Source organism: Sinocyclocheilus grahami, unplaced genomic scaffold (genome assembly GCF_001515645.1).
Source record: "Sinocyclocheilus grahami isolate Dianchi unplaced genomic scaffold, SAMN03320097.WGS_v1.1 scaffold186.1, whole genome shotgun sequence".
Taxonomy (NCBI): domain Eukaryota; kingdom Metazoa; phylum Chordata; class Actinopteri; order Cypriniformes; family Cyprinidae; genus Sinocyclocheilus; species Sinocyclocheilus grahami.
The window spans coordinates 970,785-996,722 of record NW_015505365.1 but is presented as its reverse complement, the minus strand read 5'-3'; the positions used below and the strand labels follow the sequence as shown (position 1 = coordinate 996,722).

General features: G+C 37.3%; 1 protein-coding gene and 1 pseudogene across 1 annotated transcript; one reads left to right on the top strand and one right to left on the bottom strand.

Annotated features, from left to right (window-relative positions):
• Positions 1-602: 602 nt before the first annotated feature.
• On the bottom strand, positions 603-5,604 carry LOC107594579 (E3 ubiquitin-protein ligase TRIM39-like; annotated as a pseudogene).
• A 113-nt stretch (positions 5,605-5,717) lies between these two features.
• Positions 5,718-23,945, top strand: LOC107594578 (myb-binding protein 1A-like protein; the record flags this gene model as incomplete). The annotated part of the gene is made up of 26 exons (XM_016284669.1): positions 5,718-5,993; positions 8,217-8,312; positions 8,401-8,484; positions 8,596-8,670; positions 8,830-8,937; positions 10,356-10,546; positions 11,017-11,184; positions 12,453-12,570; positions 13,643-13,932; positions 14,733-14,843; positions 14,946-15,071; positions 15,230-15,436; positions 15,562-15,670; positions 16,249-16,336; positions 16,487-16,650; positions 17,284-17,392; positions 17,481-17,499; positions 17,854-17,979; positions 18,310-18,444; positions 18,591-18,672; positions 18,755-18,886; positions 20,863-20,931; positions 21,073-21,186; positions 22,854-22,952; positions 23,049-23,173; positions 23,479-23,945. Coding segments are annotated over 26 exons (3,540 nt in total), but the record flags the coding sequence as incomplete, so codon positions are not given.
• Between the last annotated feature and the right edge of the window lie 1,993 nt (positions 23,946-25,938).

Here is a 25,938-nt window from a genome sequence, read left to right as displayed (position 1 = left end):
GAATTATAAGGGTTTTTGTTAAATGTGAGCCAAAATCATCACAATTAAAAGAACCAAAAACTTAAACTACTTCAGTCTGTGTGCATTGAATTTATTTAATACACGAGTTTCACAATTTGAGTTGAATTACTGAAATAAATTAACTTTTCCACGACATTCTTATTTATTGAGATTTATTTATTGAGCACCTGTATATATATTGAATTTACGCATGTTTATTTATGCCATAGCCCGGAGGCACGCAATGTGATTTCCTTCAGGCTAGAGGACATTTTGTTCACTGCGGCATCCAACTCAGAGGATTTCGGGCCTGCTTCAGCCAACGCTCTCCCGCCTAGTGGCCAGAAAGTGCGGCCTTCCGCAGTCTACTTAGAGCTTGCAGACATGCTGGCGCGCTCCTCAGAAAAGCTCTCTATTGATTAGCCCGACTAGCCCCATGAATTCCAGTCATCTAAACTCGATGAGCGGTTTCTGACTGGCCCAAATTCGAGGCCCGCACTGAGAAATCTGCACTTTTTCAGCGATCTGCATCATGAGATCTCCAGATCCTGGAAATATTTAAAGCATTATGCTCATCTAGTATTTAATTTTAATGGTGCAAATTCATTTATTGTAATTGACAGGTGTGATGATCAGTGGGGCTGAGTTTTTACCATTTTTGCTTAATGATGGGCCGAGAAATTGATAAGAGTTTTTCAATGAAAGACTGATCAGTGTAAGAGTAGATATGAGAGCTGGACTCCACATCATAAAAAGAGACCAGACCCTCCTCATAATCCACAAACACACCGACCCGCTGCGGCTTTACCCTCAGAGACAGAGAGACAGAGGGACCAGCAAAGGCTTTATATTCATTGCCATTCCTCAGAATAACAATCCAGTATCCATCACTGGAACTGCCTGCAATCTTTTCCTTCCTGTTAATGGATTGTCTGACCACTCCTAAATCCCAGTCAGTCTTTCCCTTCACCTGCACCTCAAAATAAAACCCCCCTGAGGAGAATCTCTCCTTTCCCAAGACACAGACACCTGAATCAAATCTTTCTGGATTGTCTTGGAGGTCCTGACTAACCTCTCCAAATCTCACTTGTTTTCTATAATCAGACAGGATGAGGTTTGGATGAGCTGTATCAGGATCCAGAGTCACATCCACTAAGAAAACAGAGAACATCAATCACAGATTTACAATGTTTTTAATATTTAATAGTTTTAATCAGATTGTAGTGCAGAAATGAAGCTGTGAGTATCTGAATGTAAATGAGTGAAGTGCTGACAGCTCACTGTATCTGCATATTGTTGCATCCTCCTCAGCTCTGTAGAGAGACATGACAATAAAACATCAAAAGATATTTGAGACTCATTATTCATTACTTGAATTAAAAAATAATAAACATATGTATCTGTATGGCGTATTTGATATTGCCGTACCAGTTTTTGTGAATTTCTCATCTAGAGTGTACTGCAGTTGAGTCAGAGCTCTCCACAGTCTCCAGACTCACACAAGTATTCATACTGATCTCAGACCAGTTCCTGGTGTTTGTAGGGCTGCACAGGGATGAGTACATCTACAGCAGGAGAATGGAAAAATCCTTCAGCATGAGGAGTGTCATATACTGCATTATCATTGATCAGAGAGATGTCGAATGACCTTTAGGAAGTGGAAGTGATCTTCAGTGTGTGAGAGCTGCTCCAGCTCAGTGTTTCTCATATTTAGCTCAGTGATCTCCTGCTCCAGCTCTTCAATGAGCTCTTCCTCCTTTTTCTCTGCTGCTTTCTGCTGCTCCTCCATCATCTCCATCAGTTCAGTCTGACATCTCTCAATGGAGTGGACGAGATCAGTGAAGAACTCAACACGGGCTGCTTTTTCCATCTCTGTGTTTCTCTGCTCAACCAGTCAGTCAACAAATGATTAGTGGTGTTTGATAAGACAAGAATTAAAGTTACTATTGCTCATAATTTAGTGTTATTAGGGTTTTATTTTAATTCCTTTAACTGAAGTGTTTTTATATGGCTTTTACACAGCAATTCAATGAACAAGATTTTAAAGGGGTCATATGATGCGATTTCAATTTTTCCTTTCTCTTTGGAGTGTTACAAGCTCTTGGTGCATAAAGAAGATCTGTAAAAGTTGCAAAGACTAAAGTCTCAAATCCAAAGAGATATTCTTTATAAAAGTTAAGACTCGTCCACGCCCCCCTAAAACGCCTGGTTTAAACACGCCCCCACATGTCTATGTCACTGTCGTATTTGATATTGCCGTACCAGTTTTTGTGAATTTCTCATCTAGAGTGTACTGCAGTTGAGTCAGAGCTCTCCACAGTCTCCAGACTCACACAAGTATTCATACTGATCTCAGACCAGTTCCTGGTGTTTGTAGGGCTGCACAGGGATGAGTACATCTACAGCAGGAGAATGGAAAAATCCTTCAGCATGAGGAGTGTCATATACTGCATTATCATTGATCAGAGAGATGTCGAATGACCTTTAGGAAGTGGAAGTGATCTTCAGTGTGTGAGAGCTGCTCCAGCTCAGTGTTTCTCATATTTAGCTCAGTGATCTCCTGCTCCAGCTCTTCAATGAGCTCTTCCTCCTTTTTCTCTGCTGCTTTCTGCTGCTCCTCCATCATCTCCATCAGTTCAGTCTGACATCTCTCAATGGAGTGGACGAGATCAGTGAAGAACTCAACACGGGCTGCTTTTTCCATCTCTGTGTTTCTCTGCTCAACCAGTCAGTCAACAAATGATTAGTGGTGTTTGATAAGACAAGAATTAAAGTTACTATTGCTCATAATTTAGTGTTATTAGGGTTTTATTTTAATTCCTTTAACTGAAGTGTTTTTATATGGCTTTTACACAGCAATTCAATGAACAAGATTTTAAAGGGGTCATATGATGCGATTTCAATTTTTCCTTTCTCTTTGGAGTGTTACAAGCTCTTGGTGCATAAAGAAGATCTGTAAAAGTTGCAAAGACTAAAGTCTCAAATCCAAAGAGATATTCTTTATAAAAGTTAAGACTCGTCCACGCCCCCCTAAAACGCCTGGTTTAAACACGCCCCCACATGTCTATGTCACTGTGTGGGAAGATTTGCATAACACCGCCCAAATGTTCACGCAAAGAAGGAAGGCGTAACTTTTATTCTCGCTGTAGTATTGTTGCCGTGTCGTGAAGGCGCTGTGTTTCGTTATGAAAGCGAAACTACTTTGTTTGGCCTTCCAAAAGAGGACGATATCCGCTTAGTCATGCCTAGAGCTGATCCGTGCTGGTCGCTGAGGAAATACATCAACTTTGCACTGTGGATCGCCGGATCGGCTTTCACCGTGGACGAAGCGGAATCCACATGTGGTTGCCGCAAGCCCTCCGGCCGCCGCTTATTAAAGCCACTGTGTGTTTCGTTGTGAAAGCGAAACTACTTTGTTTTGCCTTCCAAAAGAAGACACAACTAGAAATCAGTGGTTAAGTTGTATTTACAACACTGTTCCAGAACACTTCAACCCAAATATTCAGATCCTGAACCTGCAGAGTAGCCTACAATGCTTCTGTGCTCAAAGGCTGCTTCTATAAAGTGGGGCAGTTCCAACTTTGCAAGGACAGTCTGGCGCTTCTGACTCACAGCCTGCAAGTACGTTTTTTATATTTAAAGAATTTGCCACTGATGATTCAAACGCGAGTTTTGAGCAGTGTAGAGTAGCGCTTGTTGTTTGTCGTTTCTCCGATCACAAATGCAGACATGGTTTTATGTTTGGGCGGCGCGATACGCAACGCGTAAAAACACAGTATAAGTCATTATAATCAGTAATTATGTCCCCACTGGATGCAAAAAATGCCTCGTTTGTAATGGGGCGTAACATTTCCGTCACACGCTTGAGGTATTCAGCCAATCACAACGCACTGGATAGCTGGCCAATCAGAGCACACCTCGCTTTTCAGACCGATGAGCTTTGTAAAAATCGAGGCGTTTCAGAAAGGCGGGGCATAGATGAGAAACAATAAAGTACATTGTGGAAAATAATGTGTTTTTTTTTTACCTTAAACCGCATAAACACGTTGCATTACACCAAATACACAACATAATGTTCTTTTTAGCAACGTCATATGACCCCTTTAAAGAAATTGTTGCTATTTACTTTGTGTTTGCTCTGACCAGGGAAAAGGGTTTGAAATAAAGACACAACACACTAGACGCAGTGGTTCTCAACTCTGGCCCTTGAGGTTCCACTTTCCTTCAGAGTTTAGCTCCAACCTTGATCAAACTCACCTGCCAATAACCTTCAAGTCATCCTGAAGACATTAATTAGCTTGTTCAGTTGTGTTTGATTAGGGTTGGAGCTAAACTCTGCAGGAAAGTAGACCTCTTGTTCCAGAGTTGAGAACACCAGCACTAGAGATTCTTTCCAGTGTTTTTAAACGAACCGAGTGAATGAATCGAAATCAGCGACTCACTAAAGACAGTCACCTATTGGTATAACGATGTAACCTGCAGAAAGAGCCACTGTAACTCTCGGTGGACTCTTGGAGGACCTGAACAAAATTGTGTTTAAGAAATACTATTATAGGTTTAATTCAATTATTTTGAACTTACCTTTCTAACTTTTGCGGAGCGTTTAATGTCTTGAATCTTCTTGATTCTCTCCTGGATTATCTGCTGCATGTCTTTCGGTGTCTTCATCAGTTGAGTCTACAGACACAGAAACATTTATCATAACAGAGATTTACTGGCTTCTGAGAAAACAATATCTTTTCATAATGAACCCTCTTTTTACTAGATTAAAGAAATGTGATTTGTCATTATATTTTGCAGTAACTTCTACCTTCTTCTCTTCACTCTCCTCTTCTAGAGGAACAGTGTTGTGGTTCTTGTGGTCTGTCAGAGCACACATCGGACACACACATGTCTGATCATCTCTACAGAACAGCTCCAGAGGTCTCTCATGTGTCTGGCATATACAGTCCTCCAGGTTACTCACAGGCTCCATCCGTTTGTCTTTTTTTTAATTAAATTTTCTACCTTCTTCTCTTCACTCTCCTCTTCTAGAGGAACAGTGTTGTGGTTCTTGTGGTCTGTCAGAGCACACATCGGACACACACATGTCTGATCATCTCTACAGAACAGCTCCAGAGGTCTCTCATGTGTCTGGCATATACAGTCCTCCAGGTTACTCACAGGCTCCATCCGTTTGTGTCTTTTTTTTTTTTTAATTTTTTAATTTTTATTATGCTTTAAACGACATACAAAACAATACAAAGCCAGGGTAACAAAGGATAAAAGAAAAGATAAACAAAAATAAAAACATAAAAAACATATACACACATATTCAGAGACATGCATGACCTTTACATTACTTAAAAATTTTGAAGACAGAACACAAACTGACAGTTTTAATTGCCTTTCTATTAGTACCCATCAGTTTGTGTCTCTTTAAACCTGCCACTCTCAAATGACGCTCCAGATGAGTTTCACAGTAAGAGCTCTGACACGCCACACATGACTTTAGGGCTTTCAGCTTAAGTTAGTTTTACGTTTTCTGAAAGCTCTCCATCAACGACAAGTATAACGTTAGACCATAATATCTGTGATTAGCTCCCCAGTACAAAGGCTGCCCATAAAAGAACAAAAACACCCTTATAAATTATAAAGTAATCGGTAAATGTCAATTAATATGGGCGCCTCCTTGGAAGCGTTCGCAGTTCAGTTTATGGGTTGAGACTTTTATTTTGAAATCACAGCGCGGAAGTAACCCTGGAGGTAGAAAACGTCCTCGCGGTTCCCCCACGTGTCTGTCTGTGCGCCACGCTCTCATAGTTGCGGTGATGCAGACAAACATGGGAGAGCTCGAGGACAGCACCGTGAGACCCAAAGTCACCGATGCTAAAGGCATTCTCAAACAGAACCGACAGTTCCTGGATTACTTCTGGGACATCGCGAAACCCGAGCGAGAAATCCGCCTGAAAGCGATTGAGGACTTGATCGAACACTTGAAGCAGAGCGAGAAGGTATGGAGAGTCAGCTCTGATCATTTTAACATCGGCTTTTCACTGTTGATCAATAATCTTGGCCGGAGTTGGTTGTTATAGTTATTAATGCTGTTTTATCACCCGATGTAATAAGCTGTCATTATCTGAACAGTGCTCCATTCGGCTTTGGTTGTTGATGCAAACACGTGGGTTGAATGGAGCTGTTGTACTGGAACGTTATATGAGTTCTTCAGATATGGAAACTTTATTAATAAATAGCTCTAATCTATTCTATCATGTTATACGAGTTCTTCAGATATGGAAACTTTATTAATAAATAGCTCTAATCTATTCTATCATGTTATACGAGTTCTTCAGATATGGAAACTTTTCTGTCCACAGGATGAGAGAAAAAAAAAAGTTTGAATTTTAAGTTTGAATAACTTTTAAAATTATGTTTTACTAATATTTATATTCATAAATAGCTCTAATCTATTCTATCATGTTATACGAGTTCTTCAGATATGGAAACTTTTCTGTCCACAGGATGAGAGAAAAAAAAAGTTTGAATTTTAAGTTTGAATAACTTTTTTTAATTATATTTTACTAATATTTATATTCATATCTGAACAGTGCTCCATTCGGCTTTGGTTGTTGATGCAAACACGTGGGTTGAATGGAGCTGTTGTACTGGAACGTTATATGAGTTCTTCAGATATGGAAACTTTATTAATAAATAGCTCTAATCTATTCTATCATGTTATACGAGTTCTTCAGATATGGAAACTTCTCTGTCCACAGGATGAGAGAAAAAAGTTTGAATAACTTTTAATTAGGTTTTACTAACATATATTAATAAATAGTAGGGATGCACCGATATGAAAATTTTGGCCGATACCGATAACCGATTATTCTTTATTTTTGAAAGCCGATAACCGATATGTTGGCCGATAAATCTATATCCAAATTGTTATATACTTTTTGAGAGCCTGATTATAAAAAAGGTCTCATCATTAAAAGCCACATCCCAAACACTTCAACATAAGCAGCCTAGTTTGAACGGTGTACGTTTTAAAAATATTTTTACTCTCCCATTACCAAATTTAGTCATAAAAAAGTCTTACAAATAAATAAAATAATGCATAAATAATGCAAACAAGTAACTGGACATCATTACACGTGTAAAGAATCAAAATGAATGCGCCATAGATCAGAATAGCAGAATAGCCTCTGCACGGACAATAATTAAATGATTTTAATTACTAAACCATATTGTTGATGAAAATAATAAGAGAAAAATACAAGTGGTTGTTGTTATTAATAATATATCAATGATTTTGAAAAAGTAACAAATTAATACCACTGTTTTAAATAGCAGCCATTGAGCTGCACGTGCTGAAGCTGAAGAGCTGAATGAACACGGTAAACTGAAGCGTTTTGCTGGCAGCTTATTTAACTCAAGGAAATGCATCCTGAGATCAATATTAATACAACATAAACATAATAATACAACTTATATATGTACAAAATGACGCAGTTATTGCATGCTATAGTCAGAATGTGTGATCCTGTTGTGGATGCGCTCTTCCCATAACAACGCGCTGAAACACGGCAACTAAACCCAAAGAATTCACAACGTTTTATTATAATAATGTTCTCATTAGAATGTTATATACACAACATTCCCAATCATAGTTATTAATGTTGTGCACTGCTGTTTGAGCTGCGTGCGCTGAGCTAAAGATGATCACCGGTAAACTGAAGCGCTCTTTTAACTTAACCAAACGCATTCTATATGAGATAAATCAGATATACATCAAATAAACACAATATTACAATGTACAATTGCACAAAAGGCTGCAAACGAACAGCGCGCATCTGAAGTGTCTGAAGGAAATAATGCATTATTTATCGGCTTTAAGATATCGGCCACATTTTCTTATCAGGCCGATACCGATAACAGAAAAAATGAGCATTTATCGGCCGATACCGATATGGTGGCCGATATATCGTGCATCCCTAATAAATAGCTCTAATCTATTCGATCATGTATTTTCCTATGAACTGTATTGAATAGTAGAAATCACATTTTCAGTTAATTTGCCATTACCAAAGAGAGACCACCATAACAACTGATTTCCAGTGCATGCCGTTAATTGAAGAATCAAGCATGAAAGATGTGACCTTGTATGATAGTCAGTGGATTCAGATTCATGTCAGAAATGTATGTTTGCTTACTTTATGTTTATGTTTTTCATCTAGCCAGATGAGTTGAAGTATTCACTGAAGAGACTAGTGGACGGTCTTTCTCACACAAGAGAAGACGCTCGGTCAGGATACAGCGTTGCGCTCGCTCAGGTATTTTTAACCAGACAAGCTGCATCTTCACATCTTTTTGTAGCAGTTATTAGATATGCGTTTGATTACTATTTGTTTCTGTATGAAGCTGCTGAGTGTATTTGAGGAGATCTCACTGAAATCCACGCTAGACAGCGTCAAAGAAAAGCACAACCTCCAAAAAGCCAAAAAGGTGAGGATTTCACATGTGATGTGGCCTTAATACGTTATTATCCTAATCATCGTTCTGTCATAATCATGATGCTCATAGGTTTTTCATGTGATGCTTCAATTCTTTTGACAGAAATTGATCAGAAATGCAGCGTTTGGGAATTTCTTTGGTGTGCTCGCCCTGTCTCAGTCCACACGTCTGCATAAGGTAAGAGAATCAGATTCATGAGGGTTTGCGTTGTTGCTTTTTTGTGGGCAAAAATAGCTGGAAATAGTTTTTGGAAGCACTAATTATCTTGGATATTATTTGGGATTTCGACAAACTCTGATTTGTGCTGATGATCTTTTGCTGCGTGTTGTTTCTCAGGAGCCGCAGGTCATGTTGGAGTGTGTGCAGCTCCTGCAGAGTCTGTCGCGGTACAGAGAACACCTGAGAGACCTGCCCAGAAAAACCATGGTCGACATCCTGTCAGAGGTGGTTACTAATGTGTTATTCCTGTTTTCATTTTGTGGTATAGACATCGAAAGAGGTGTCTGAAGAGGTGCTCGAGTAGCATTACAAATAAGATGTGTAACAATAACATGTATATATTAGTGCTGTCAAACGATTAATCGCATCCAAAATAAGTTTTTGTTTACATAATATGTGTGTGTACTGTGTAAATTAATTATGTATATATAAATACACACACATGCATGTATATATTTAAGAAAAATTTTATATTTGTATTAGTGCTGTCAAACGATTAATCGCGATTAATCGCATCCAAAATAAGTTTTTGTGTACATAATATAGGTGTCTGTACTGTGTATATTTATTATGGATATATAAATACACACGCATGCAGATTTATATATTTAAGAAAAATATGTTATGTTTATATATTAAATATATTTATATATTATATAATTGATATGAATATAAATATATACATGTAAATATTTTCAAAATATATGCTGTGTGTGTGTGTGTCGTTATATGTACATAATAAATATACACAGAACACACACACAGCCTATATTATGTAACCAAAAACTTTTATTTTGGATGCGATTTGGTGCTGTTTTGGATTAATCGCGATTAATCATTTGACAGCACTAATTTGTATATTAAATATATTTATATATAATATAAATATATACATGTAAATATTTTCAAAATATATACTGTACCAGTGTGTATTTATATATATATATATATACATAATAAATATACACAGTACACACTGTGTTTATATTGGGTAAACAAAAACTTTATTTTAGATGCGATTAATCGTTTGACAGCACTAGTATATATTGATTAATGTAGTAGTAATCATAATAACTGCTATTATATTTATTATATTACATGAATGAATGTACACTACCAGTAAAAAGTTTGGTTATTTTTAACCAAGTTAGTTATTTTTGTAAGAAGTCTCTTATGCTCACCATTTACTTGACCTTAAATGAGGTAAAAACAGTAATATTGTGACATATTACAATTTAAAATAGCTGTTTTCTATTTGAATATATTCAGTGTCAGTCCTCAGTGTCACATGATCTTTCAGATATTATTCTATTTTCTTTTCAATTTCATTTTTTTATGAATGGATCATCTTATTGTCAATGTCGAGCATTTTTTCCCAGGATCCTTTGAATGGGTAGTGTATTGTGGTTTCCATAAAATATTAAGCAGCACAACTATTTTCAACACTGTATAGTAAGATTGTATAACATAATATAATAATAAGAAGAAGAACTGTGTCTTGAGCAGTAAATCAGCATGATTTCTGAAGGATCGTGTGACACGGATTACTAGAGTTTGGGATTTAGATAAACTCTACTTTGTGTTGATGATCTTTTACCGTCTCTGGTTTCTATAATGTTTCATTCATGTGTTTTGTTGTATAGACGTCGAAGGAGGTGTTTGAAGAGGTGCTCCTGAGCGCCCTGCAGTCTGACCTGACCTCTGCCCTCAACACTCCCGAGCAGCTCGAGCTCCTCCTGGTGGCCATGCAGAAGTTCCCCTCTGCGCTCAAACCCAAAAAACTCAAGAAACTATTAGGAACCACAGCAGTCATTACTAAAGAGAACATGCCAAAGTGAGTGAGCCTGACTCCCTTTTCTGCTTTCTTACTCTGTAGGTTTTGTCTTTGTTTTCAGACGTTCTTATATATGCTAAAATAGTTGTTTAATTATGAAATTGTATGCATGCATCTACTTCAGTTTATTTTAATTGCTTATTTTGTCAAATTTATTGTAAATTTTAAAATGATTTATAAATGATGTATGGAAATATGTAAATAATGTATTAATTCATAATATGAAATCTATGTAATTATTAATTTTATAATGATAATGTAATGTTTATTTTCTTATGTTGATTTTATTTGAAAAAATACTAAATGTTGTTTTAGACAATATTGTCATGTTAGTATGATTACTTTTTTCAGTTGCATATTTATTGTGTTGACTTCATTTGAAAGTGTAGTTTTACACGTGGTAGGTTAAAAACATGCTCATATTTTGAGTGCTTCATTGTTTTATTAACTCTTTTGATGTGTACTTCCAGGCTGGTGGAGGTTTTAAAGACGGCCGCTCGCTCTGTGAAGAAGGACAACATTCTGCCCCCAGTCGCGTTTGACTTGGTACAGGCGTCTCTGCGGGAGGACAACTTCGAGATGTTCTGGAATGAAGCCATTATCAAAGGCATGCTGTCAGAGATGCCTGGTCCCACACAGTGAGTTTAACATGTGCAACCAAACCTTAACCTGCTAATTTATCTGTCTAATACTCAATCAGATATGGGTACGCCTGGTTATTACTTCACTGCATTTGATTTTTTTTTATTATTATTATTTATTCAGGGATTTATTTATTTAGTTTTACTTTAAGTTTCAAATAGTTTATTTATTTAAAATATATTATATTATTAAAATGTATTTCATTAATTTTTTTTAGTTAAAGGGGTCATATGATGCTTTTTTAAAGATCATTATTTGGTGTAACAGAATATGTTGACATGCTTTAATGTTCAAAAAACACATTATTTTTCAAATACTGTACATTACTGTAGGTCCTCTATGCCCCGCCTCTCTCAAATGCTTTGTTTTCTACAAAGTCCCTCCTTCCGACAAGCGCAGTCTGCTCTGATTGGCCAGCTGATCCAGTGCATTGTGATTGGCCGAACACCGCAAGCACTCGTCGGAAATGTAACACCCCTTACCATAATCGCGAGCTTCATCTTTCAAAATAAATATTAAAAGACAGAGCCTGATAGGGGAACAGAGTCGCGTGACAGACACAGTGATGAAGCTGGTGTGTTTGCAGTACACAAGCCACGGTTAAGACAGCTGACTCCACTGTGATGTGACCCTCTCTCGCGCGCGCGAACACACACAATCGATGCGCAAAACTCTGCATTTGAACAGTCAATAGCAAATAATTAAACTAATAACAAAACAGTAGCTGATTCAGAAGCGCCAGATTGTCATAGCAAAGTCAGAATGCCCTCCTCTCCTAGGTTCAGGAAACGGTCGTCCATAAAATGCATTGCTGTTCTGTTGTAAGTGATCTTAAAGATTCCTAAATACATCTACTTTCGGAAGGCCAAATAAAGTGCTTTTGCTTTCGCCTAGAAACACACAGCGTCTCCCTGACATGCTGCTTCAACACTAACTGCGGTTACTGAAACCACGCCGCCTTTCTTCATTTTGGCGGCATTATGCTAGTATTCGCACATAGTGAGGTAGATATGTGGGGGCGTGTTAGAACGAGCCGTTTTAGGAGGGCGTGGCAGAGTCTTAACTTTGATAAAGAATATCTCTTTGGTTTTCAGACTTTAGTCTTTGCAACTTCAGGGATCTTATCTATGCACAATCAGCTTGTAACACTCCAAAGAGAAAGGAAAACTTGAAATCGCATCATATGACCCCTTTAAGAATGGTTTCAATACCAATTGGAATATGATGACCAAAACGCATGCTTTTTTTCTTTCTTTATGATCAGTTATTTAGGTTTCCGGTTGTTGGGAGCATCTCTGCCGCTGCTGTCAGTCCCTGAGCTCGAGTTTGTCCTGTCCGGTGATGTGATGAGATACTACGGTCAACACATGCTGTCCGCACAGGTCTGTCTTTATGTTTGGTGATGTGTGTGTTAGGGCTGTCAAAAAAAATATTTCGAATATTCGTGAAATAAAAATAAAAAAATCCACATTTAAAAATCCAATTTAAGGTCTGTGATGACGATGTATGTGTCATTGATTGCATTTTAATGCTTTTGTTAGCCTATCCAGTTGAACCCACTAGATGCGGCGCTGCTACGTTGTTCATTCAATACATAGCGGAAAACGAGAGCATCAGTGTGGCGAAGATGTTGTTTACGGCGAAACTGAAACCAAGCCGTTCATACAGAATGCATATTTATCACATTTTCTAGCGGGACATCTATCAGCATTGCACTCGCGTCTCGCACAAGAGAGCGCATGTTTAGAAAGCCATGTAAAATGAATGCAAGTTCAACTTTTAAAAAACATGTCTCAAGACTTTATGGCGGTTTTTCCCCATCCCACTGCATCATGTTTTTATTAAATGAAGAAAGTAGCCTACTCTTTGTGATTGGTTTTCGGTCCTTTGTATTAAACTATACATACATGCATGGTCCTGGGTTTTTTTTCTAATTGTTTAAGCAACTTTATTAATTATATATGGTTTATAAACATTATTTTAAACATTATGCACTTTTTTTTCAAAGATAGTCGTGTTATTTTATTACACTTTGAAGAAACGTGCATAATATTTTGTTCGATGCACCCTCTTGTGGCCTCAGGAGAGAAGCCAAAAGCTTTTTTCCCACCTAACTGAAATTGCCTTTTAAATTTGAATATAATTCGAATTTTGATAATATTGAAGTAGAAAATTCGAATTTAGTTTTTCAGTCATTTTGACAGCCCTAGTGTGTGTTTCAAGTGATGGATGTTGGATTCATTATTTTTTCATTTGAAAATACAAAAACACAAATGCAACCACCATTTAATTCTGCAGTAAATTACAGATCACTAGAATTAAAAGTAGTGAGATAAATTACATTGGCATTGCATACTCTTTAACATTTATACATGTACATATAGTACTAGTATTGCATTCTGAATGTAGCCTGTGCCATAATAATGTATGTTTATTGTGCGTGTCTCCTGTCAGCTGGCATACCGATTCAAGTTTGCTCCAGAAATGGAGAAGTACGTGAGTGAGTTCATGCAGGGCTGCCCTGATGCTGACAAACAGCTCGTCGTGGCGCTCGGCTTCACTCAGCTCACTAACCAGGGCTACCCCGTGGTCCCGTCCTCCGGGAAGGTCCTGGAGCACATGGATCTGTGTGCGCTGCAGCAGTATGTGGAGTGGCTGATGAAGGCCTTCTGCAAGCCCCAGCTGGAGAAATGCCTGGACTTCAGCACCCGCAGACAGAAAGGAAACCAGGAGTCTGAAGTAGAGTGAGTTCACACCGGATTTTCCAAGAATTTACTGTTTGAAAATCATTACGAATAGAGGTTTAAAAAAATAAAGTATTCAACTTTTTGCTGGAGTAAAACCATATGATGGTGCAGTAATGATAATAACAACAATTTGTCTATAAAAATGTATATTACTATTATATAAAAATAAAAATTGTTGCTATTAATTATTATATACAGTGCACTAATAATGGTAATAATAATATTTATACATTAATATTAACTATTAGTAGTATCTTTCATAATAATTATACGAATAATAATATATACGTTAGTACGATTAATCACGATTAATCAAAATAAAAGTTTTTGTTTACATAATATATGTGAGTGTGTACTGTGTATATTTATTACGTATCTATAAAGACATTTATATATATATCTACAATACAAACCTATTAGTTTTATATATATATATGTGTTGTATTATTGTTCTATTATATAAATACAATAATAATATTTCTATATTAATTCATTCATTAATTATAATTATTTTTAGTAATAGTTGTTGTTGTAGTAGTAGTAACAATATATAAATGTTAAGAATTATTTTATATCAAACAATAAATGCAATAATAATTTAGCATTTACATAAAATCAATTTTTTATATAAGTTTTCATTAAATTATATGATGAGATTAACAAGATGAATTTGTCATTCAGATCATTTGTAATTTTAGTAATGAATAATTTATACAACTTACAAATGTGATTACAGTGTTAATAAGTGTTACAGTGTTAGCAATTTCATATTTATTCTGATTTGTTTCTTGCTGTAGGAGTGATGGCTGTGTTGCCAGGTTTCGTAAATGGATCGTTCAACGCCTCTCTTTCATTGTGGAAAACCATCAGATTAAGAAAGAGGAGGGTCTTGTCATGAAAATGGCTAGGTAACTCATCTTTAGATCTCATTAAGGGTCTCTACGTGACTCCTGTGGCAACTCCCCTGATATGAATCGATGGTATTGTGATGCTTTATCCTTCTTCTGTAGGTTTATTTTCTTCCACGCCTTCTTTGATGTGAAGAAACCCACTCCAGAAATCCCTGAGACGGTGCAGGCTCTCTCAGTGCCCATAGATCAACAAACACGAGCCACTATCTCTTCAGCCTTCTACAGGTCAATTAAACTTATCAGTCAAATTTTGTAAATTAAATGAAAAATTCAATCTGACATAAATGATTTGAATTAATTTGAATGAAACAAGTTAAGTTATTAAATGAAAAGTCATTAATAATAAATATAATTAAATGAAGTATATACTTCATCTCCTCCAGTCTTCTGCAGGGCTTGAACTCGATGGCTGCGCTAGGAGATTCTCCTGAGGCGGAGAGGCTGAACTCCAGGAGGGTTCTGGGTGTGAAAGCTGATGGAAGCATGTGGATCTACTGTGTGGTTCAGTACGCCACCACGCTGCTCAACCAGAGCAAACGCGTCCAGAGTGTTCAGACCTTGAGTCCAGAGCAGAGGCAGGGCTGGGACAGGTGACGCATCCTGCAAAACACTACTGTTTTCTACATTATGACCTTTTAAATGTAAATAAGAAAGGTGAGGGTAGACTGCAGCTCAAATGCTCTTTTTAGTGATTTTGTGTTGTGTGTGTGTTTAGTATGCTGGAATCAGTGGAGGCCTTGAGGAAAAAAGCAAAGAAGTCTTCTTCACCTGAACACACGGCATTTCAGCACCTCTTCCTTCTCGTTGGGATTCAGATGTTCAAGGTTGGATTCTTCTAGTGATTTTTTTTCTTTTTCTTTTTCAAAAAGCAGAAATAATCAAATGAATGACCAGATCTTCATAATGATTATCAGTTAAGCATTCCTGAAGCTCTTAAAGTAGAGCAGGTGCTAGAAACACCAGGGTTATCATGGGTTCGATTTCCAGGGAATGCATGAACCGATAAAATGTGTACTTTGATTGCAATGCAAGATCTACCAAATGCATGAAAAAAAATAGAATAAACTACTTGTTGTTAATATTATAAATTATTATTATTAATAATTTATTTTAAAATAAAACAAATCGGTGAGGTCCAGCTTGAATCATTTTTGCAGCCACTGTATTATTTGTTTGTGTATGTAATATATTTTTTAGTTGTGCATCATGGGGAGGATTTTGTTTTAACGCCTGTTCATTTTGCTGTTTGAAAATGGTTGTTGGAAATAAAGTACAAGAAAAAAGGATGTGCTTTACATTCCTATTCCAAATAAAATATGATTGATGAAATCATTTCAGAAAGTGCTGAAGACTTTTATTTTGTGATCTTAACATAAATGTTGTTTTTCTTTCCTCGCTCCAGGCTCCAGATGAAAGTTTGGAGCTGTTGAATGATTTGCGGACCTGCGTGGAGAAAGCTCAGGCTAAGAAATCTAAAAAGAAGAAAGCGAGTAAGTTGGAGCAGTTCAGTGCAGTTCATGGATTTAATGTTTTTTGATTTGTAGTCTGTTATTCCTGCTAGATGATGCACTAATGGTGTGTGTGTGTGTGTGATGTATGATTTGTGTGCGTGTGTGTTTGTTTATGTGTGTGTGACACAGATGGCGAGAGCTGTAATGAGGAGCCGCACTGGGTGGAGGTGGTTGTTGAGATCCTGCTGTCGCTCCTGTCTCAGCCCAGTCGTCTCATTCGCAGTGTGTGTAAAGCTGTGTTTAGCCGTATCTGTCCTCACCTCACCCAAGAAGCGCTCAGCTCCATCCTGAACGTAAGAGACTGCTGACTAATTAACAGTGCTATTTTAGTATTATTTACATACTATTATGATAATATTTTGAATGAGCTTATACTTATATTTTTAGGTTTTGTTTAAAAAAATTGTTTGTTTTAGTGAATGTGCATTTGAATCAATTTCTGTTTACCATTCATTTTATATTTATTTGTTTTAGTTCTTTAGTTATTTAATAATTAAATATATAAATATATATTATTTTAGCTTTAAGAGGTGGGTTTTAAAACGGCAGCTTCTTTGTTGCTTTACAGCGCTTGTTTTTATAACTGTACACGGTTTAATTTTACCCACAGTGCATTTAGCTTCCGTGATGTGACGTATTTCCGAGCTAAACTGAATATTCTAGAGGAAATAATGTAGAGCGAGGTTTTATTTGATCAGGATCTGACTGGATCGTGGATGTTAGGCTGAGATATAATTCATTAAATCTACATTTTGTTTTTCAGTCCCCACAGGTGTGATTAAATCAGAGAAAGTCATTACATGATCTGTATTTAAAAAAAAAAAAAAAAAATCCTTTGAAATCATGTAAATGTGATTATTTGTGTAGTATAACACTCGGATAATATATTAAGAAAGTAAATGGGATCGGTTTTGATTGATTTTTAGGTTCTAGACCCCAACAAGGATGAGGATGAAAGCGGCGTTATGGTGACTGATGAGAAGGAGAAAGAGAAAAAGAGAAAACGTAAAGAGGAGGATAAGCAAGATGATGAGGGCTTTCAAAAATAAAGGATTATCGGTATCGGCCAAAATTTTCATATCGGTGCATCCCTAAACTGTACACGGTTTAATTTTACCCACAGCGCATTTAGCTTCCGTGATGTGACGTATTTCCGAGCTAAACTGAATATTCTAGAGGAAATAATGTAGAGCGAGGTTTTATTTGATCAGGATCTGACTGGATCGTGGATGTTAGGCTGAGATATAATTCATTAAATCTACATTTTGTTTTTCAGTCCCCACAGGTGTGATTAAATGAGAGAAAGTCATTACATGATCTGTATTTAAAAAAAAAAAAGAAAAATCCTTTGAAATCATGTAAATGTGATTATTTGTGTAGTATAACACTCGGATAATATATTAAGAAAGTAAATGGGATCTGTTTTGATTGATTTTTAGGTTCTAGACCCCAACAAGGATGAGGATGAAAGCGGCGTTATGGTGACTGATGAGAAGGAGAAAGAGAAAAAGAGAAAACGTAAAGAGGAGGATAAGCAAGATGATCGTGATCGAGAACGGGATGAGCTCCGAAACCAGCCAACAGGAGCAGGACTTCCTGCGCAGGGCTGCAGACATCTTCAGGTGAGCAGTGCTATTTTACTGTGCTTTGTGTACTTTTAAAGTATGTATTGAGATTTCTAATTAGCTTTTATATCTTTTAATATTTTCGTATAGCTCGTCAATTTTATTTTTAATAATTTTAGTACTAAAACATTTGTCTTTCATCTTAATTTTTTATTTTAAATACAGGAAACTTAAAATTTGTAGTTGATGATAACAAAACACTGCAGCTGAGATTCAGCTCACAGAAAACATGCTGCAAATTTGACCTTTTCTTTATGTAGAAAGACAGTTTTGTTTATTTCATCGCGTTTAATTCTCATAGTTTGTCGCTCGGTCTCTGATTGGCAGGAATCGACTCTGTCGTGCGAAGTATTACTGCAGGGAAACCGACGGACGAGAGGCGGAGCTTCATGAAATGCTTGACCGTCTGATTGGTCGAGCCCAGAAGCTGACAGACTGGTCTGTGTCTCTGTACTACTTCAGGTGAGGACTTCTGCAATTATTAATCCCATGTTGCAGGAAAAAAGACAAAAAGGTCTACCTGTAGTATACAAACTCTTGTATATGTTCATTGCGTGTCTACTTTTGGTCTGTTTGTTTCTTTAAATCACATTGTTATTGTTTTGTAGTGCTGCTCTCTATGTGCTGAAGGTGTTAAGAGGCGTTGTGAGTGAACAGGACTCAGCAAACGCACCGTCAACACCGGCAGAGGTAAACTACCATCTTCAATAGACATACTGTTGTTAATCTCGAAGTACTGAGGTTACTAACGTAACTTGTTTGTTGATCACAGCTAAGGCTTATGGGTAAAGTGGATGTTGAGAGGGTCACGACTTGCTTCAAAAACGCATTGACATCTTTCTTGACAAAGAGGAAAAGCCCTCTCACTGGAGCCATGTTCATCGACCTCTTCAGCAGATTCCCTGTGAGTCAAAACAACTTCAGTAGTGAATAATATCAGTACTATTTTTAAAGGTATTGTATCGAATGATTAGGGGAAAAAATCTAATTGAGTTTTTTTCTGATGGCAATTGCAATCTAAAATATTTAAAGTTATCCAGTTTTGTTGTGCTTGTTTGTAGGGCTGATCTCCGCGCTGCTGAGTTTTGAATACATTGTAGTCTCTTAACAGAACTTGCTGGTAAACCCCCAAAGAGAGAATTGCAATAATCGAGCCCGTGATGTGATGAAGGCATGAATAAGCCTCTCAGCATCAGGCATAGAAAGAAAGGGTCTAATGCGTGCAATGTTACGAAGATGGAAAAAAGCAACTTTAGTTATGTTTTTGAAGTGAAAATAAAAAAATCTAATAAAAAAAATCACACCCAAATTACGCACCTGAGCAGGAGGAGATATTTGGGTATTGTCAACTGAAAGTTTAAAATTACTGAACTTGTTAACATTGGATGGAATGCCAATTAATAAAATTTCAGTTTTAGAACAATTTAGAGTTAAAAAGGAAGAAGTGGAATCAGGCTGAGTGCTAATATAAATCTGGGTATCGTCCACGTAACAATGATAGCCCAGGCCATACGTCTGAATAATCTGCCCAAGAGGCACCATGTAAATACTAAATAGAACAGGTCCCAAAACTGACCCCTGAGGGACACCCTGACACAAAGGCGCAGTCTGAGATCTATTAGTACCCAGGTAAACAAACTGAGAACGAGTATTAAGATGACTACAAAATAATAATAATAATTATTATTAAATAAAATATTAAACAAAATAAGAAATATTACTGTTGTAATAATAGTTTTAATGTTAAAATTAATTAATTGTATTTAATAACACTAACATTTAATAATTTTTCAGTACAACTGTAAAATTACAATACTAATATTTATTAGTTAATGTGCTTATTTTGTTAACCAAAATGCACTTAATAAGCAACTCAGACTCACTTAGTTACATAAATCACAGCTTTTATGATTAGGTAATAACATATTGCCATATTAATTTTATTTAGATTAAAGGCACTATGTATCCAAAACCACTAGAACAGTGTTATATATTTTGCTGACTTGTGTACTTACATTATCCCAAATGTTTCGAAGAATGTTTAAATCCAGAGAAATAAGCAATTTTAACTAGTGACACGGAGTGTGTCTATAGTGTCATTTTGTCACCTGCCAATGACGTCATAACCCCTCGATTTCTGGTTTTGTTTTGTAGAAAACATGGAAACACCAAAGACGCTTTAATATGTTGTGCGTTTTATTAGACTGGTGACGAACGCACAGAGTAGCATTATAACAGAACTTTCAAATGTATCTAGTATGATAAAACAGCGCTGCTTTACCCCACATACGCACGACCGGAAGCAGCGGAAGCGCTCGACTGTGGCATAATAAAAGCTCCGCTGCTTTCGAGCCGTGTGTCGCGCTCGTTCAGCGGCCCCGTTCCGCTTCGAAGGCTTTCAGCCTCACCCTGCTTCATTCTACTATGTTAATAAATCATCAGCTCATCCATGAACATGATTTCTGCCCGAGTCCCGTCGAGTTGCATCGGCTGTGGGGATGAAGACCACAACTCCCATGATTCCACACTCAGTCACCGTGTCATCAAACTACGCCTTTGCCTCTGTTTATTTTGAATACGCGCTCTCTAGCGGCGAAAATTACATATTGTGCCTTTAATCGTTCAGCTCTGTGTAAAGGTAGACAGCTCAATGTTGGTGAGTTTTGATATGGCCAACATCACTATTACTATTGGGAATTATATTAGTACTGGGAAAAGTATTAATAACGTTAATTAAACCTCAAATAAATGTCCTGATATTGTAGTGGTGAGTCACACACTTAAAAACGCTCAAGGTTTCTTGAAAATGTAAAAATGTTGTCTTTATCTCATGAAAGCAGTTAATGGGCCGTAACTGATGGGTTTGTGTTGTGTTTGAAGGTGTTGTGTGTGAACATGTTGGACACGGCTGTGGAGAACATCACTGCTGGAGTGAGGGAACATCAGCAGGTAAATGAAGCTGAATCATCTGTGTTATCGTGTATTGGGGCAGCTCATTAATATTTTGGATGTGTAATCAGTTACTGTATACTTGAATTATAATGTACTGTCTTAAGTGTGTTTTTTTTTTTTTTTGTCCGGTTGTTTCAGGGTCAGGCATGTCTCATGGTGCTCAGGGCCCTGCAGTCTAAAGATGTGAAGAACCTGATGTCTGATGCCCAGGGAACTGAGCTGCATCAGAAAGTTGTGGACCAACTCACCAAGGTAGACTTTTCACCATTTAATGGTCAGCACTCTTGAAACATCAGTATTTGTTTAATTATTTTCAAATATTGTTCATGTTGATACAAATTGATAGCTATTTTTTAGTAATGTAAAATAAGTTGGTTATTTAAACAATAATTAATAAAATATTTTTTTAAATAATTAATATATTACAATAATGGCTTGTAGTCTTCAAATATTTTTCAGTATTATGTTTGTTCACTTTTACATTAATATCTTGCCAGTTTGATGGCATTCTGTGTTTAAAATATCAATGTAAAATAATACCCAAATATACATACAAACTAGTGCTGTCAAATGATTAATCGCATCCAAAATAAAAGTTTTTGTTTACATAATATATGTGTGCGTACTGTGTATATTTACTATGTATACATGGACACACACATGCATGTATATATTTTGAAAATATTTACATGTATTTACATGCATATACAGTGGGGAAAAAAAGTATTTAGTCAGCCACCAATTGTGCAAGTTCTCCCACTTAAAAAGATGAGAGAGGCCTGTAATTTTCATCATAGGTATACCTCAACTATGAGAGACAAAATGAGAAAAAAAAATCCAGAAAAGCACATTGTAGGATTTTTAAAGAATTTATTTGCAAATTATGGTGGAAAATAAGTATTGGGTCAATAACAAAATTTAATCTCAATACTTTGTTATATACCCTTTGTTGGCAATGACAGACGTCAAACGTTTTCTGTAAGTCTTCACAAGGTTGTCACACACTGTTGCTGGTATTTTGGCCCATTCCTCCATGCAGATCTACTCTAGAGCAGTAATGTTTTGGGGCTGTCGCTGGGCAACACGGATTTTCAACTCCCTCCAAAGATTTTCTATGGGGTTGAGATCTGGAGACTGGCTAGGCCACTCCATGTTTGATCAATTTAGCCTTCTCAAATCATCACCACTTGGCTAAAATAAAATCTATAGGCCTATATAAAATGCTTAAAATGTGTGCTATTAGGAGCGTATCCAATCATTTGTGCAGAGAAGCTAAAGCGCGCTTTGCAGGACATGGTGTCGCCAGCACGATCACTTGCATTTTTTTCTTATACCAGTGGAAACGATTCATTTTTGTGACAGTCGCGGTAGCACGGTCTCGTGTTGTTTCCACAAGCGTGGCAAATCTTTGTCATCACCATAATAATTGATGGGTATCTAAAATATAAACATAAGGAGGAAGCAAGCCTGATGCCTGGCCCGTGTCTGAGCTATGACGCGAAAATTGTCCCGAAGCCATACATAAGTTATGGCCGTTGGGCTCGGGCTGAAATGCAGGGCTCTAAAGCGCAGCTTGTTGCATTTAAGCAGCAAAAATACACACAAAATGACACCAAAATGGCCATCCTGGCCACACAGTTAAATAAATGATAATATTCAGTGATGTGAAAGGTGGAGTTAAGGTCTGGCGCAGTTGCAGCTTGTACTTATTACTAAAACAAGAAAGCAAACGAGTAGCATTAATAGTCATTCATTTTAGTTAACATATGCTATGATAATTTGAACAGATTTTTATTCTTATTGTAAAATAATGGAACATTTAGGTCATGAATATTGTCTCAAAAGTCATGGAAATGTATTGGTAAAAATGTGTACGAACCCTGTATATAATATCTATACTAAAATATATCCCCTTCCAGAGTTTTGAAGATGTACAGTCTAAGAATAAAACGGTTCGTGAGAAGATAGTCAAGGTGCTAGAGCTCTGTCAGCATCTTGTCAGATCCGTTCACAATCAGGTAATGAATCAATGTTTTTACTAAATCTTCTGCTTTTACAAGGTATTCTCAAGTGTGAGTTTTTTTTTTAAACCCATGTTGTTTCTTTCTGAGCAGAAGATGCCGGTTAATCTGGAGCTCCTTCAGAAAGTTCTCAAGTCCATAAACTCTGAAGGAAGCCTGCAGAAACCAGGACAGCTGGAGGACATGTACTGGAGCGTGATGAAGTTATTTTACATTCTGTGAGTCACGTTATTCAAATCTCTTTTGATTATCATTTTAAATGTGTATGTGTATGCTTCACTACCATTCAGAAATTTGGTTTGCTTATGAATAATCATCTTTTGGTTCGTGTCCATGATGTTCCAAATGAAAATAGACAAAAGTGAAATACGTGAAGTATCTTTCATGTTTAAAGTATTACATAATAAAAGTAGTTTTTATTACATAGTAAAATATTTTTCTTTTCAAGTATTAAACAATTTCCAGCAGATTTAACTGATGATGAACCTGTCTTTAATGTCTCTCTTCCTTTGCTTTATTTTAGAAAGCCAAAGTTGGAAAAGGTGAAGAAAGTTGTAGAGGCAGAGCAGACAGAAGAGACCACAAAGAAGAAGAAGAAGAAAGGGTTCCTTCCTGAGACAAAGAAACGCAAGAACCGTAAGAAGCCCACCGTCCTGGAGGGAAAAGAGACACCAGAAACCCCTGAAGGAGCATCAGGAGAGAAGAAGAAGAACAAGAAGAGGAAACAGCAGGGAGGAGAAGGGACACAAAATCAGCCGGCCACGAAGAAAGCCAAAACACAGCAGCAACAAAACAAGAAGAAGCAAAAGAAAGGAGGACAGCAGGAGGCTGATGGGAAATAATTGCACAATATGATGTAACTGATGCAACTCAATGTGAAGAGAGAAACTCTTGTTTCAGAGATCTGTGTTATTTGCCTGTTTGTGATTACTTGCATGATACAATTTTTGTAAAAGCAATAGATGAAATACTAAAAGGTGTTTTATTCTTTCTGTGGTTTCAGTGTTTTTACTGTGCAGAGTTAAGTAAGGTGTGCAGCAGTCATTGAAAATTACTTGATGAGTATTCCAATCATACTGTTAAAATATACAAATATCACAAATGGGAATTACTGCAGTGACTAAACGAGAACGAGTGCTGAGAAGCGCTATGTCAATTCTCTGTGGATCCACGGTGACGTGACATGTGGCCAAGTATGGTGACTCAGAGCTTAGGAATTAGCTCTGCATTTAACCCATCCAAAGTGCACACACACACCCGGAGCAGTGGGCTGCCATTTATGCTGCGGCGCCCGGGGAGCAGTTGGGGGTTTGGTGCCTTGCTCAAGGGTACCTCAGTCGTGGTATTGAAGGTGGGAGAGAGCGCCGTACATTCACTCCCCCCACCTACAATCCCTGCTGGTATGAGACTCAAACCCACAACCTTTGGGTTACGAGTCCGACTCTAACCATTAGGCCACTTCTGACTCTACCTACTATATAATCTCTATTATAGATCAGTGAGTGGCTCACACTGAACCAAATTAATGTTTCCAGGAGATCAGAGTAAAATAAGCAGCAGGACCAGCAGGACCAAAAACATTGATTCTTGTACCTAAATTAAAGATGGGCTGAGTCTCTAAACCGGCATAAATGTGTGAATGTACAGATGGAAACAATGTGGCATCCCACATGAAACAAAAATAGTAGTTTTAAGTATCAAATATTTGTATTTTACTCTCTCTTGAAATGGTTTTGTCCTTCTCAAGCTTAACAGCATCATCAATCAGAGGTGTAAAGTGTACCTAAAAACCATACTTGAGTAAAAGTACAGATACCTTAACAGTGAAAATGATTCCACTACACGTTACAAGTCACCAATTCCAAAACAACTTGAGTAAAAGTCTTCGAGTATCTGATAAAAGTGACGTGACATGTGGCCAAGTATGGTGACCCGTACTTGGAATTAGTGCTCTGCATTTAATCCAGCCAAAGTGCACACATACAGCAGTGAACGCACACACACCCTGAGCAGTGGGCAGACATTTTTTGCTGCGGTGCCCGGGGAGCAGTTGGTGGTTCGGTGCCTTGCTCAAGGGCACCTCAGTCGTGGTATTGAAGGTGGGAGAGAGAGAGCACTGTACATTCACTCCCCCCACCTACAATTCCTGCAGGTACAAGACTCGAACCCACAACCTTTGGGTTTGCTGTGGAAAACAGGTAGAGGCAAGGATCTATTGTGCTGGTATTTCATGGAAAAACCAAAGGGAACAAAGAACAGAATGACTGGCAAACAGACAACCATTACATTCAACAACTCACGAGGAACTAAAGAAAAACTAGGGCTATATAACACACAGGGGGCTAACAAGCTTAACAAGATAAGAAACACCTGGGGAGACTAATCAAGGGGAACAAATGAACAAATGGACTACAAACGGACTACAAACACCACGGGAGACAGGAAGTGACATAAAAGTCCAGGGCAAGGCACAGAGAGCATGAAACAAAAACAAGAAAGAGTTGATTTGTGAGGAGAGCAGTCACGTTTATTTTCTAAAACCAAAATAAAACTGAACACCTTAATATTACAAAACAAAAAAATATCTTTCAAAAAGGTCTCTTCAGTATAATGGATAAATAAAATAATGTTAAGTAAAATTAAAAAGCCAAAGCCTTCTTGCAGTGGATGTGTTGGTTTGGGCCTCATTGCCGGCTGCAGTCATGTCCTCATCTCATACATAAAACACCTCTGATTCACAAATACTTGCTAAGGAACTCGCATTCACATAAAGTAGCCTTGTTGACAAGTTTGGGTGAGTAAGGGCCAAATGCAGTACTTTCAGTGACCTGTAATAGGCAGTATCACGTCTTTTGTAGCAGAAATAAACTGCGGCAGAAAAAGCTAGGTCCATGCAAAATGTAATGTGTAACTGCAACACTCATTTCAAATGTAGTAGAGTAAAGAGTACAGATACTCGTTCAAAAATGTAGTGAAGTAAAGA